The 15320-nt window shown below is 41.3% G+C and overlaps 1 protein-coding gene across 1 annotated transcript in view; it reads left to right on the plus strand.

Annotated features, from left to right (window-relative positions):
* COL22A1 (collagen type XXII alpha 1 chain) overlaps positions 1-15320 on the plus strand; it is a 217508-nt gene that overhangs the window by 169331 nt on the left and 32857 nt on the right. The window contains exons 41-43 of the mRNA XM_054281552.1: positions 2095-2172; positions 4959-4994; positions 6332-6385. Of these exons, the coding sequence (XP_054137527.1) occupies positions 2095-2172; positions 4959-4994; positions 6332-6385 (168 nt within the window). The remainder of the gene's footprint in view (positions 1-2094; positions 2173-4958; positions 4995-6331; positions 6386-15320) is intronic.

A 15320-nucleotide genomic window follows, 5' to 3' on the forward strand; every position in this document is an offset into this window, starting at 1 on the left:
AGGATTCCTTTCTTTATTATTCCACCATCTCTGTGAATGTAAATGCTCAGCTATGAATTAGCTGTGTTCACTTCCCATATTTACAATATCTTCCAGCACTATAAGAATTCAGCACAGATGGAGGTCTCAGTGCAAACTTTTTCAAGGAAACTGGGACTGGGACCCTTTAATCCACACAACCTGCATGGCTCAGGGGTGATTTGCTCTCAGGACCACCTGTCAGCCCTCAAAAAGAACTTTTCCCTTGCCCTCATTCCCTTCACCTCTCTGCAAGGAGGATGTGAAATATTTTCCAGTAGAACCAGGTAGTCCTGGTTTCCCCTCCTGTATTGAGGCAAAGACTGGCTAGTTGAAGAGGTTGATGACACTAACTTCTGCTGAAAATAATGTTTATTCCCTTATAAGCACACAGAAAAGAGAGAAAGGAATAAAACAGCAAAAATCTTTGATTTTGGGAGGATCTGGATTGTCCACTTGAACATTTAATCAGACATTTCAGAAATTGTCCTCTTCAAAATGACCATTTTCTCATCTGGACTGGAAAAAGAATCAGATGTTGAAACAGATTCTGTAAATGATAAGAGGAATATGAGACCCAATCCATCTACATCCCATGTTTTTGAAATAACCAAACTGCTGTGATTTTTTTTTAGTTTTGATGCATTTTGTACAAATGCATTGTAGTCTTTTCTATATATCTTTGACAGTTCAGAACACAGACCTACACCCACACAGACATACACTAACAGACTGAGAATTAATATAAAAGTCAGAAAAAACCACTAAAAGAAATCTCATTAAGTATTCTATTCAACAGCAACAGAAGATGATAAAAGTCTTAATTGTATGTGGGAAAATACTATTGAAATTTTTGTATTAAAATTATCTTTCTGAATAAAATAACTGATAAGGGATGTGTGGAGTGTTTCAACTAATCAGAACACATTTTTCCTCAGTGGCCTTGCAGTATTATTTCTTTGTAGTAAAAGATTAGCTTAAGAAGAAAGCAAGAAAGGGGGAAAATAGGAGATATTGCAGATTTAATTTTGAGTGGGCAGAATCCACAGGTAATAATTTTTCTATCATGCTTCTATATGGCTAGAAATAATGTCATAATAAATAGCATAAATAAGATTGGTTGTTATAAATCTACTGCCAACGTGAGACCAAATCTCCCAACTGCAATGCAATCCATAAATATCTTATTGATTTCTCCCTATAACTAGAAAACAGATGTTAAATTAAAGTCTTACAGCTGAATTCTTTCTTAGCCCTCTGTCTGCAGTGTACATTGAACAATGTCAAGCTGTTTTCTGTGCTATTCAAGTTTTACTTTGAAAATCTGTTTTTTAGAAGGGAAAGCTCTCCTTTTGTAGTACAGTGCTTGAGAGAGAGTGGTAGAAGTGTTGACAATTATTTTACCAAAATAATTATTTACTTACTCACTTCTGTGAGTAGGCCTATGTTGGTAAAGGACAGGAGAATATTAAGATCCAGCAAAATTTCCCTAATCCTGTCTTCAACAGATAAATGATCTATGTTCAGCAATTTTTGTGCCTTAGCTTTCTACCACAGAAGCACAGAGAGAGAAAATTGATTTTTGGTGCTTAGTGCTTCCCCAAGCCCAGGCAAGTTCCTGCTACCCTGGTGAAGTCCTTGGTTCTGGAATTGTTCTGGATGTGGCTCTTGGGAGTATGGTTTGGGGTGACTGAGGTGCTGCTGGGCTGGTGGTTGGACTTGCTGATCTTGAAGGTCTCTTCTAACCTTGGTGATTCTGTGAAATGCTGGAAATTTGATGCAGTGCACTAAAATAAATGAACACACGTGCAAAGATTGTGTTTGCTCTCAGTTCTGTGATGTGATGTGAACACTCTGAGCCTGCAGAGGGGAGCTGGGGCCCCTGTGGGGGAAAAGGACACTCATGGCACGATGAGATAGTAACTGTGCCATGTCCCCATGCTGCCACATGCTGTCCCTCTGTGGGCAGGACCAGGACCAGATGTACTCATGTGACATTCTGGTGTACCACCTGCTTACATTTCAGCACATTTTCTCATCAGTGCACAAAGCTTTTAACTCTTTCCTTTGTTTCAGGGTGAGAGGGGAGCTCCTGGCCTCCCTGGACAGCCAGGAGACAGAGGAGTGCCAGGAATTGGCCTGGCTGGACCCCCTGTAAGTAGCAGATCCTGCTGCAACCTGTAATGAGGTGAAAAATCAGGCATTGCCACCTGGGAAATGCATTGCCTGTGCTCAGCTGTGCTGAGAGCCTGTGGGACATTTTGCCTTCTGAAGGTGCAGATTCCAGAAGAGTCCAGAGGCTGCCATTTGTGGCTCATGTGTCACATCTCTGTTATGAGGGCTAAAAGTGCTCTGGGATTGATTGGTGTCACTCCTGAATTTTATCAGGACTGTCATTCCTGAATTTTGTGCATCATCCTGGCACACTGGCTGTGGATGTGAGAGGAGATCTGTGCCAAGGCAGCAGCTCTGGTCTCCTGCACAGTCACAGCCTTGCTGTTGTATGAGCCCTGTTGGAAGGGATGAGTGTGGCACACATGCCCACATCAGTGACACAGAGACATTCCAATAGCAAAATACAAAATCAGATTGCTTAAACTGCTGTGTTCCAGGAGGGGCCTCCTGCCCATAATTTCCCCCAAATATTTGGTAGGTTTGACCTCATCCAGCTCTGCCCTCCTGACTATCAGTTGGTCCCATGGTGTATATGGGAGTCTGCTTGGAAAATTTGGATTTTCCTCTTGCTGGGCTTTGATCACTCCAGTACTTGTCATGTACAACTCGTCTAGAAATGAGGGGGGTTTGGCAGTGCTCTGGCAGTAGTCCTGCTCAGAGACCCCCAGTTATGCCCTGAATTTGCTAGTGAAATATGTTTAGGAGGAAGCAAATGCTATTTCTGGCTGTAATTGCAGGAGGACATCTGAGCCCTTGCATTCTTTTGCAATACCTCATACATGCGACGATCCTGAACCAGTCATCAATGTTTGGTTATTATATCTGTTTATCTACATATAAATGTCCCAATTAGTAGAGGAAGTTGCCTTGAAATGATAAGTCATATTGCTGGGTAATGAGTTGAAAAATCTGGCTTTCTGAGGTGTATGTCCACTTAATATTTGCTTTCACCGTGCTGAATTCTGAGTTAGAGCAGACAGGGTTGATCCTGTTTCACACTGTGATCATGACTTTTATGGTCCTCACAAGTTTACCAATCACTGCAGGTTTCCTGGGTGTCCTTTGATTTATCCAAGGATCTATAGATTTATCTATGATTTATCTAAGGAGCAGTGGTGTTCTTGCATTTCTCAATGTTCAGCCATTAATTAAATTAAAGTTAAATTAACAAATGAGTATCTGGCTTGTTTGAAAATCACTAGCTAGTGGATCGTCTTTAATTACAGATTTTTAGATTCAGTCCAGGGCTAGATGAGTTCATGTCTGCATCTTGATGTACACAGGATGACAAAGTTGTTCTTCATTGGGGATTTAGCATCCTCATCTCCATAAACACAAATGACTAAGGACTTCACTCCAAATGCAGACATCTCTTGTCTCACACCAGAAGATTGGTTTTTTCAGTGTCTTCATTATTTGCCCACTGTCAGGATGTGTAGCCACCTACACACCACACTGTTCTCAAATGATATGTTTTATTTATTTAATTTGTTTTACTAAATGCTTCTTTTAAAAAAAAAAAGAAAAAAAACCAAACAAAAAAACAACCAAACCACTATTATGATGGGCTTTTTTCCACTATAGATTCATCATAACCTCAGCTCCAGTGCAAAGACTGGAATTGGAAAAAAAAAAAAAACTCTGTATAACCTTGAATCTAGCAGACTGTCACAAAGACTGAATCCCACAGTAAAAAAAAGCACAGAATAAAATCAGTGGAGTTGCTTCAGTGCATATTACACGCTGAATTAAAGACATCAGCCTCTACTCTTTTTAGCAATGTGACAAAATTGTGTTTATAATACTTCAGCTTCAGAGTTGAGAGCCAACAACTCTTTTTAATTGGAATCCTCACCCTGTTTCCTCCTCTGCCCTTAACCTCTCTCAGGCTTTGCTTCCTGCACAAAAAGTATATATAGATGAGGATTTTTTTTACCTTATCTGCTGAAGTATTGAGTTACAATTTACATAACACTGAGCCATAAACTTGAGCATTAGCAGAGTGTGTTATTTCCAACAGAGTAGGGGACAGCTTGGACAACTGGGGTGAATTCACATGTTTATGCTGAAGCTGCCTACTGCATGGATGCACAGTATAAGTAGAAACATTTCAATTTTGCCCTGTCTTGCCTTGTGGGCATTAATTAAATTATGCATTAAGCCATTTCTTTAACATGCACTAAGGTGTCTTCTCTCGTGGAGACACTGTGAGGATTAATGAGTTGCTGTGCCTGAAACAGAAAGCAGAAGGAGAGCAGAGTTATAGTGGTAGCCAATTTATTCAAACCTTGTTTTGGGTGTGTTTGGAATACCAGATTGAGTCTCCCATGATGGATGTGGCACTGCATCACTTCTGTGGTGTTCCTGTAGAAGTGGGTACCTGCCAGGGGCTTCCTCTACTCAGCTGCACGTTTTAAGTTGCATCCCCAAACAAACAGCATGCACAAGCCCACTGCCTTCCCCCTGCTTTGACCTAAATTAAAAAGCACAGAATTCCTGTGGGATGTTTTTCCTTGTGTAAGAGGTGGCTGAATGTAGTGGTCTTCAGAACCTGGGGGATTTGTCCTGTCCCAGCCCAAGAGATGTGTGGGTACTGTGGTTCTGTGTCTCCAGACCCAGCCAGGAGCATGGAATGTCCATGGGCACAGTGCACACCCATCCACACTCAGGAGTGCAGAGTGCAGTGAATAATGCCTTAATGCAGGACCCACCCTGCTAAATGAGAATTTACAGTGTTTTGATTGCTGTGTCTTTTCTGTTTGTAGGGCCCTGCAGGACCCCCAGGAGACAAAGGGTCACTGGTACAGTATGTCTTTCTAACTATATCCAAATTCTCTGGGGAGGGGACAGCCACACTAATTATGTTTTTGCCAGTCATTTCATGAGGGCAGATGTCATTGCTTTGGTTTTTCTTAAGGAATGGTCACAGGGTGGCTGATCCACCAGAACCTCTGTGTATTACCAGTACTTGTCTGCTCTGTTGGGTTATGAGAAAGAGTTGATCAAGAGCCTTGGCCTGGTGGAAATATTTCTTTACCTGTCAGTAGTCCTAAAAGGGAAATAATGAGTGACTTGCTTCACCCTTCTTTCAAAAAATTATTTTAAGGCACATAATTCAAGGCATATTTCTTCTAGCCAAGGCCTCAAAGGTTTAAAAGAAACCATATTAGAACATTTTTCTTACTTAAATCTTACAGATTTCAGTATTCAACAAACACACTTTAGTCCCTGAACATTCAGTTTTTCAAGGATGCAATCCATTGGTGTGGCACAAACAACTGTGTTCCATGGTCTCAGTAGACACTGGCCTGAATTTCCAGCACAGCAGCCAGTCCTAGCAGAGTCATAGCCTGGAACTGAGGAGATGTGTGCTGTTTTCACAGTCCCCCATGGCAGGAAGGAAATTATGAATCTGACTCCATGTTCTTAGAAGGCTAATTTATTATTTTATGTACTTATATTACATTAAAGAATGCTATACTAAAACTATACTAAAGAATAGCGAAAGGATACAAACAGAAGGATTAACAAGATACTAATGAACAACTCATGGTCTCTTCCAGAGTCCCACCACAGCCAGACAGTGATTGGTCATTAAATAAAAACAATTCACATGAAACCAATCAAACAACCACCTGTTGGATAAACAATCTCAAAACCACATTCCAAAGCAGCAAAACACAGGAGAAGCAAAATGAGATAATTATTGTTTTTCCTTTTTCTCTGAGGCTTCTCAGCTTCCCAGGAGAAGAATCCTGGGCAAGGGGATTTTTCAGAGAATGTGGCAGTGACAGACATGGACCTTCTTTTTTCCTCTACTATCCTGTGCTCTTTCATACTTTCTCCCTGTTCAAAAACCTGCCTCCTGTAAAGAGTCATTATTACCTCTCCAATCAATGTATGGAACGATTGACTTTAGTGATGCACATGAAGTCCCTTGAGGCACAGAAATTATTGATATCAGGATAGTGCAGTGTGAGCTGTAATTATATTTATTCTTAAACTCTCTCATACTTGTGTAGGTTCTGGTTAATTTTTCCACCAATTACTATTAGGTTAAGGATTTCTTCTCTTCAGCTAAGAAGCACCTCACAAATACTGCTCACATTACTGGGTTTGTCTGTTCTCTCCCTCTCAGGGTCCCCGTGGTGTGCCTGGGATCCCTGGACCACAGGGGCCTCCTGGCCAGGATGTAAGTAAAATTAAAGTGTAAGTGCTCAAGAAGCTGGTCAGTGCTTGAATCTAATTTCCTTAAAAATTTGTGCTGATAATCAACTGCAGTTTTTGAGTGCTACTAGGATTGTCCAAGGGACATGATTTTCAGAATTGGAGCTTCTACAATTCAGGATGTCAAAGGGGAAAATAGTTGGAATAAGGAGGATTGCTTCAAAGAAAGTAGGGTTTATCACTGAGCCATTTTAAAATGACACTGGGGAAGGGACTTGGCAGCATAAACTGGAGAAAGATCCCACACTGGAAAAGGATGGTGGTTAGGCTCTCTAGGAACTTCTTAGAATCCACTGAGATAAGTACCCTTTCTGTTAAAACAGGGCCACAGCTGTTAAATTCTCTGTGAGTTCATTTTGCTGCTGCTATTGTGCATTTTTGAGGACATTTTAACCTCTTGGTGCATTGTGCTCCCACTGTCTCAGTGGTGAGTCATGGAACTGAGGAGCAGAGAGGAACGTGGCAGACTCCCAGCGGGAAAGCTGGCCCCTCTCTCTGCTTCCACTTCAGGGCTGCATCAGAAAGAGGAGAATTTTTTTTTCCTCTATGATGTGGAAACCAGTCCTCTGAAGGAGCCTCTGAAGATTTGGAAGGGCTTGATCTTTGGGTTTAAGGGAACACTATGGAAAGGGGGAAGTGACCTCCTGGAACTCTCCTTCTCAGCACTGCTCTGTGATGCTGTCATGTCTGAAATGGTTCCAGCTCTCACCAACTTCACAGCAAGCACTTTCCAACCCTGGTGTGGCTTTACTGACATCCATCAGGTGGCCTAAAGGGGGTCCTTTCCTGTGGAAAGAAGGTCTTGTTTTCTTCCCACCTACTTATACCCAGAGGGGTTGTGGATGCCCCATCCCTGGAAGTGTTCCAGGCCAGGCTGGATGGGGCTCTGGGCAGCCTGGGATAGTGGAAGTGTCCCTGCCTCTTGGGAACGATGAAAGTTTGACAAGAAAGTCTCACAGATATGTATGCTTAGCAGAAAGATTTTTGAATGTAGAGTCTGATGAAGGAATAGAGATGCAAGCAAGTTTTGACATAGAAGAAAAGATTTGCTGAGCCAGTTTTACTAGATAACTAAGGAGACAAAGGGTATGTTAGTTAGAAGGGGGTTTTATGACTTAGGGCAAAGGATAAACCCACCTCAAACAGCAAGATGTTTTTACCAAACAGAAAAATAGCACAGGCAAACAAGTCAGCAAATGTTGCAAACAGAAAAAAGGTCTCAGAATTTTCCACTGCAAGAAAACTGAAAAACAACTTCTAGCTTAAACTGTAATGTACTAACTTCTAGTGATTGGATAACAGTAACATGAAAATGGTAGTTACAGTAGTTATGATAGGCTGTAGATAATAGTTAAGGTATAGATTGGTTCTACTGTATTAAGATGCTCAGCAAAGTCTATAATGCATTGTAACCAAAACCAAAGGGTCTCCAGGCCTGCCTGCAGCTGTAGCTCATTTAAGGTCTCATTTAAGCTCTCACACCTGCCTATAGCACAAGAACTGGATGATCTTTATGGTCCCTTCCAACCCAAACCATTCCAAGATTCTCTGACTCTATTCTTTGTCCCAAGACCAATGATTGAGCCAGGGTTTTCTTCCAGAGCCCCTGATAGCTGAAATGGTCCCTTGTGTCCCTGAGCAGCCAGAGATTTGGGATTGACTGTGTCTTGCTGCCTGTCCCTAGATCTCATCCCCTTGCCTCAGATGTTTGAAATTTTTAATGAAGATGTTTTGAATAGGAGATAAGATAGATGGGTTTATTAGAGCTGTACTGTGTGAGGAGAGTGCCTAAGGCAGCTTTTTGGAGTCTGTTTCTAGCTCTGCTCTGATCAGCATTGGCTGGTCAACTCTTGGAGATGCAGCACTGAGGTCTTTACATTTTTCTTTTCCCTGCAGAAAATTATTCCAAACACAAACATTCCTCAGGCTACTTATAAAACACATTTTCTGTTACACTCACTGTTTTAATTGCAGTCAATATGTCTTTTAGAACCTTTCTGCATTGTGTGATCACTTGTTAAACCATTCTGTCTGTGTTTCAGAAGGTATAATTGGAGGTACAGGGCACATTCCAACATTTCTTGGTGTGTCAGCAGGGATAACCTATTTTGACAAGATCATGCATTTGCAGTTCCCTGATCTCTGTCTTTATTTAACTAGCATAAGCAACTTTTTGTTCTGCTTCTGCACTCTTGTGTGCCAATGCAGTGTTCCTGTATCCTCTGAAACATGTCCATTTTTGTACTCTGCTGTGTTCAAACAGGATATCATTGGATAGGAAAGCTCCAATTTGAATTGCTAATATGAATTTGCTGTGCAACTCCCAAGCCATGCAGTGTCAATTGCCTGAATGACTTGCCTCAGTGTCTTGTACTTTGCTGTGGCCTTTGCAAATGTATTCAATGGTTTTTTTTCCTGAGACTAGAAAATTCTTTTAAATCACATTTACATACATCAAGTTACTCTCTGAATTATTTTTCCAGTTGCAAACTCATCAGATGCTTGTGGAAGTGCCTGCTATCAGTTGCATTCTCTGATATAGCAAATCAGATTTACAACTGCATTTGGGGAGATGAAAGAGTCAATGCTATTTTTGCAATAGCTTTGGTCAGAATTCTCCCCCACTGGTGAATACATTGGATTTTTTTACATGACCACCTTCTAGATTTTTTCTGGTCCCCTAAAACCATGTGTCATATATTTTTGGGATAGCCCAAAGTCACCTTTTGAAACATCTGTTGGCTACTCAATCTAATATCAAGAGTTCTCAGGACAGTGTCTTTGTTATTAAAATTTAGGTTTTGAAGATACTTGCCTTGTTTTGCAGTACAATTGTGCTGCTTTGGCCTTGTTCTGTTTCTCTTAGAAAAAGCCTTGCTATTTGTTTGTCCTCTATAGTTCATTATGTCCATAAATCCCTATGAATTATCTTTTTCTGTGACAAAGCTGGGACATGTTGTCTGCTTCCATATATATAATATTCTTGTCTTTAAATTTGCATCTTTTTCTGATTAACCAAAGCTCCAATTCTTAAAGCCTGAAAAGTGTGCATTTTTAAGGTTCTTTTTCCCTAATAATATAACTACTTTTTTCCATAACAGAACTACTACACATTGTGCCTACTTTAAGGACCTCAGTCACTTAAAAATTACTTTCTCTTGCTTTTGGAGAAAAAAAAAATCCAAATCACATTTTAATCTGTCAGTATTCCTGTATCAAGCATTAAAATAGTGTAGCCTTAAGTACCTTCTGTTGGAGAAGTTAGCCAATCTCCTAGTCTGAGAATTATAAAAAAGTATTTCTCCATGTTCAGTGATGTTATATGCAGCAGGTCCCTCCTGCCTGGTTAAATTAGATGTATGGAGGAAATTCTTAACTGTGCATGTAGTGAAGCACTGGAGCAGAATGCCCAGAGAAGCTGTGGCTGCCCCATCCCTGGAAGTGCTCAAGGCCACGTTGGATGGGGCTTGGAGCAACCTGGGACAGTGGAAAGTGTCCTGCCCCTGGCAGGGGCTTGGAATGAGATGGGATTTCAGGTCCCTTCCAAACCATTCCATGATTCTGTGAAAAGGTTTATTAGAAAATGTAAAATGACAGGACAAGCCACAGTGGGCAGGTGCAGGGCTCAGCCAAACAAATGCTCAGCCAGCTCTGGTTTACCAGCCCCTTTTATACCCTTTTGTGTCTACCCTCTGTTTGTTTGTTCCTCTCTCTCCCCCTGCACAGCCCCTCATACGTCTCCCCAGCTCTGTCAGTCCCTCAGCTCTCCCAGTTCATGTCCCCCAGTTTACAATCTGATCATTGCAAGGTCCAGTTTGCTCTCCCAGCAAGTGCAGGCTATGGTTTTTGATGACCCATCAGTTACTGCCAGTGACAAGATCTGCTTCTTCTGTGTGTCTCTGAAAATTTAGGTTCTGATTTCCTCCTTTTCCCTTAATTTCCCAGTTGACAAGGTCCTGGATGTGGTAACCTTGCTGCACTAAGCCTCCTCATATTTCCACATGCCTTGATCAATTAGTGTGAATGTCCAGGTTTGCTTCCCATCACCGCCATCCTTTTTCTTGGTCAGGTTTGTGTCCTTGAAATTCTAATTTATGACTTTCTCCTTCTCTGCCTTTGTTGTATTCAGAAAGATTATTGACCAGATACCTCTAAAGGAGCAGATATTCTCTGGCCAGCCGCTCTTACACTTCATGTTGTGGAAATCATCTGTTCTCCCCTGCCTGTCTGCTGGGAGATAAAATGTTTCTGTTCAACACACCTATTTAGTGTCCTTAGATTAGGAAACAATCTGAATGAGATATTCTCTTATCCTCCTATTAACAGTGAGGGCACCTGTTAAATAGGATCTTTCTGTATTTTGATTATGATAATTTGAATTAACATAAACACTGAATTAATCACTTTTTAATTAGGTTAATTATTTATGGTAACTAAGTTCCAGCATTACTGAGAAGTTCATCTTCCCCCTGCATTTGCTTTCATAATTGCAGAACCTTTGTGGATGCATAAATTAGTGCCAATGGATTTGAAAAGCACAGTTTGCTATTCTGAGGTTGATTTTCCCATCCTGTTAGAAGGACAGTTCCAAGGAGCCTTTGTGTTTGTTTTACTTACACCCCAAACCAGGGTACACTTATTAACCCACCTATTGTCTCTTTATTGCTGTGGCATGTAGCAGCAATAAAGAGACAGTAAGTGGGTTAACAAGATTTAAGATATTGCATTTCAAGTTTAATTTTCAGTTTTGTAATAGAACTATCCCACCATATGTCTGTGTGACTGACACACTTCCTTCCCCTATACACTTATTTTTCCTTACAGACTTTCTTTGAGTATTTTCACAATCACCACTGACCTGAGCATCATTTTCCCCATCATAGGATTTTGCCTGTTAACTGCACCAGCATTTAATTCAGAATCACAGAATATTCTGAATTGGAAAGGACCCACAAGGCTCATTGAGTCCAAGTCTGGAGTGAATGGGCCATGAGGGGATCAAACCCACAACCTTGGCATAATTAGCACCATTTGCCAACCAACTAAGCTAAATATTGTTTTTTAACATTATCAGCAGCAGGTTCCATCAGTTCCCATTTAAAGACCATTCCTGTGTGTCAGATTTTGCAGACTGATGCTCTGGATATTGTGCATCACACTTCCTCATGGCCGACATATTTTTCCTGTACTGGTGTGCTGTACCACTCATTGGATGTTCTTCTTTGTTCACTCTTGGCTGCAATCTCCTGAAAGTGTTCAAACTTTTTGAGTTTTCCAGCACTGGTTGTTATTTGGGTCTGTGCATTTCCCCACATCGTGTTAGCAACATTTATTTTCTGTGCCATGCAGGTTTTGGGTCAGACTGATTTCCTTTTTTCTGAATTTTCTGGCTTTCTCTTTTCCAGTTCCTCCCCTATTATCTTGTCAGATGCAGTTTTAACTTCCATATCTTCATTCTAACATTTTCACTCTGCTCTGAGAAATGTGAAACTGCATGAGGGGAGGTTTATGCTGGATAGTAGGAAAGGTTCTTCATCCAGATAGTGGCCAGACACTGGAACAGGATCCCCAGGCAAGTCACACAGCACCAAGACTGACAGAGTTCAAGGAGCATTTGGACAGCACTCTCAGGCACCTGATGTGATTCTTGGGATTGTCCTGTGCAAGACCAGAAGCTAGACTTGATTTTTTATGGTTCCCTTACAACCCAGGATGTTCTATAATTCTCTATTTGCAGCTTGTCTGTTTTTGTCAGCCTTTTCAAACTCCAGACCTCTACAGACCAGCAATACTTCTCTACTTCTGACTCTGCTTCCATTGGCCTGTTCTCTGATAATGCACCATGCTGAAATGCCATCATCCACATCTGGTTTGTTCAATTTGGCTCACAAAAGCATTCTTCAATGGACATTCTCTGTTTGCAATCTTGTACCTTTCTCTTTTTCTGGGGAACTTTTCCTGGGGATTCAGGGTTTTTTTTCAGATTTATCAGCCATGGCACAGAGCTTAATCTCTTTTTCTGTCTCATTTCCACCCTTTTAGAGACATCACCAGCTCCACATCATACAGCATGCAAGAAAATGGGTTCATCCCTTTTTGTCTCTAGGCACTCTGATACCATGTGGACATGATAGCTGTGCTTAATCCTTTCCAAGGATTTCCATTTTATTCACTCTCTCCTTGCATGTCTTTTCACATAACTAAGAAGTCTTTTCCTATATTCTTTTTTTAAAAGATCTTTAAATACTCAGATTACACCGCTAGTGCCATGTTCATATTTCAGATCCCAAAGCAGAAGGCTGTCAGTGAGCCCTATGGCATATATTTATAGCTGTGCTACTAGTCAGCATGAAAGACATTTCTGAACTGTCTTTTCTGTCTTGCTTTCTGATCCAGGATTGTTCTCATGGCTCAAGTTTTTGCTTTGCATCACACTTTTTAGAGCAAGTTCTGTGTGAGTCTTCCTGAACAAAGTAGGTCTGGGAATATAAGATCTGTGTAATTGTTATTTAGCCATCCCCCTTCCCATTTGCAGAGGTGGCTGAGAACACAGTGGAGAAGATGCCAAAAGCATGACCTGACAGCATCTGTGAAAAAGAAGGGACTTGGGGAACAATGCACAGTTCTCTGGATTCACCTTGAAATTCTGTGGAAGAAGGAGGGCTATAAATGACTAAAATGATTACTTATATTTACTCAGTTCCCCAGAGGGAATTCTGGGAAGAAATGTGAGCTAAACATCTTCTTCAGACCTTGTCTTCTCTTTGTTCTCACCTGCAGAGGGTTTAATTCCTCAGGAAACAAGAGTTCATCCATGAACTTCAGGACTACTTCAGCTCCACTTTAGGTCCATTTCAGTGTGTGTTTAATTTTTGTCTCTTAGAATGACAAGGTAATTGAAAGGTTTTTGCTCATCCAGAAGCATTTATTGTGGACATGAAAAAGAAAATTGATATATTTTCCCATTTTTTTCTCTCCTCTGGCAAGACATACAGGATTTAAGTACCAAGTGAGACTCAAGGATGAAATTCAAGTTTGCCCTGTAGCTACAATTGTGGTGTATCATGACACACAGTGCTCTTCAGTCATTAATCCCCATCTGGTTGTCTGTGTAAATAATGCAAGGAACTGACTGGCAAAGTGGAATAACCTGAGACAAGGTGGCAGAAAGAACACCCAGTGCCCTTCCTGGCTAAGCATTTGACCAAATTTTAAAGGAACTTTCCATAAGGAAATACTAGATAGTCTCAAAGAGTAGCTCCTGCTGAGCCTAGACTGATTGAAAGCCACCTGTACCTTGATCAGCATCCAGGTGTTGATGCAGCCCAAAAAGCCAATCAAGTCCTGGGCTGTATCAAAACCAGCATGGCCAAGAGGTCAAGGGAGGGGATTGTGGCTCTCTATTCCATTTTGGTGAGACCCCACCTGCAGTGCTGTGTCCAGCTCTGGGGTCCACAGCACAGGAAGGATGTGGAACTGTTAGAGAGTCTAGAGGAGGCCACCAAGGCAAGTGAAGGGATAGAGCAACTCTCTTACAAGGAAAGGTGGGGAGAATTTGGATTGTTGAGCCTGGAAAAGTGAAGGCTTCAGGGTGACCTTTTTGTGGTCTTCCAGTACCTGAACGGAGCCTTGAAGAAAGATGGAGAGGGATTTTTGACCAAGTGTGAAAGCTATAGGTAACCAAGACAGCCAAAATCCAGAGCTGAAGTGTAAAGAATAGATTTATTCCATTACCACTCTGGCAGAATGGGGACACATGCACTACTAAGTTTGTTCCATCTTAGCAGGGGCAAAAAGTGCTCAGGGTAACCTCATAGCTCCTTATCTCTCCTTCTCCAGCAGGCAAGCCCCAGCCTGTGAGTAATGTCTTTTAAGTTTTTTACAGCATTTTGTTATCTTCTATAAAACTTCCACTTTTCAGGACAGACAGAAAACAACGCAAAGAAAACATAACGTGAAATTTTCCACACTGAATATTCTTACCATTCTCTAGCTGCAAGGTCATCTTTAGTGAAAACAACTCTGTTTTTCCCTTCTCATCAGATCTTCCACTTTCAACCTTTTTCTTGCCACACAAGGGGAGTGGCAGTAAAAGGGATAATGGCTTCAAACTGGAAGAAAGTAGGTTCAAATTAGGTATATAGAAGAAGTTCTTTACTGTGAGGTTGGCGAAACACTGGCACAGGTTGCCCAGAAAGCTTTGGCTTCTCCATCCCTGGAAGTGTTCAAGGCTAGGTTGGATGGGGCTTGGAGCAGCCTGGGATAGTGGAAAGTGTCCCTGCCTATGGCAGGGGGTTGAAATGAGATGATCTTGAAGGTCCGTTCCAACCCAAACTCCTCTATGACTCTATGAACATCCTGGGTGACAAATCTGGAACCATCCAAGAGAAAACCCCATGTGGGGCTTCTGTAGAATCAACAAAGCTGAACACAAATAAGATCTTTTTAGATAGTCATTAGAAACTGTTCCTTTAGAAACAAAAATGATCAGTTAGGACAGCTTTTGTAGTAGTAAATTCTGTATGCTCTTTAAGGTGCTCAGTATGAATAGAACATGCACTTGCTTGAGTGATGACACAGGGTGATGGACCAAGTGGATACAGGAATTCAGCCGAAAATGGTTTAGGGAAATTTCACTGAGTATCTTAAAACCCCTCTGCAAGGATTATTGTCACCATCTGAGCTATAGCCCGCTGTCTTGTTCAAAATATTTGGTTTCCCAAGTGAGCATTACTTTATGCAAAGATTTTACAAAAATTTTTAGACATGGTTTTTGATTTGTTTTAGTAATCGACATGTAAGAGATGCACACTGAGGGGTGGAGGTTGTCCCTTTTCCTAATCCTGCCTTTCTGAACATAAAATTCTGAGAAGCTGGTATCTCAAGAAAATGGATACCAC

Source organism: Melozone crissalis, unplaced genomic scaffold (genome assembly GCF_028551555.1).
Source record: "Melozone crissalis strain CALT ecotype California unplaced genomic scaffold, PUWL_Pcris_2 ptg000002l_1, whole genome shotgun sequence".
NCBI lineage: Eukaryota > Metazoa > Chordata > Aves > Passeriformes > Passerellidae > Melozone > Melozone crissalis.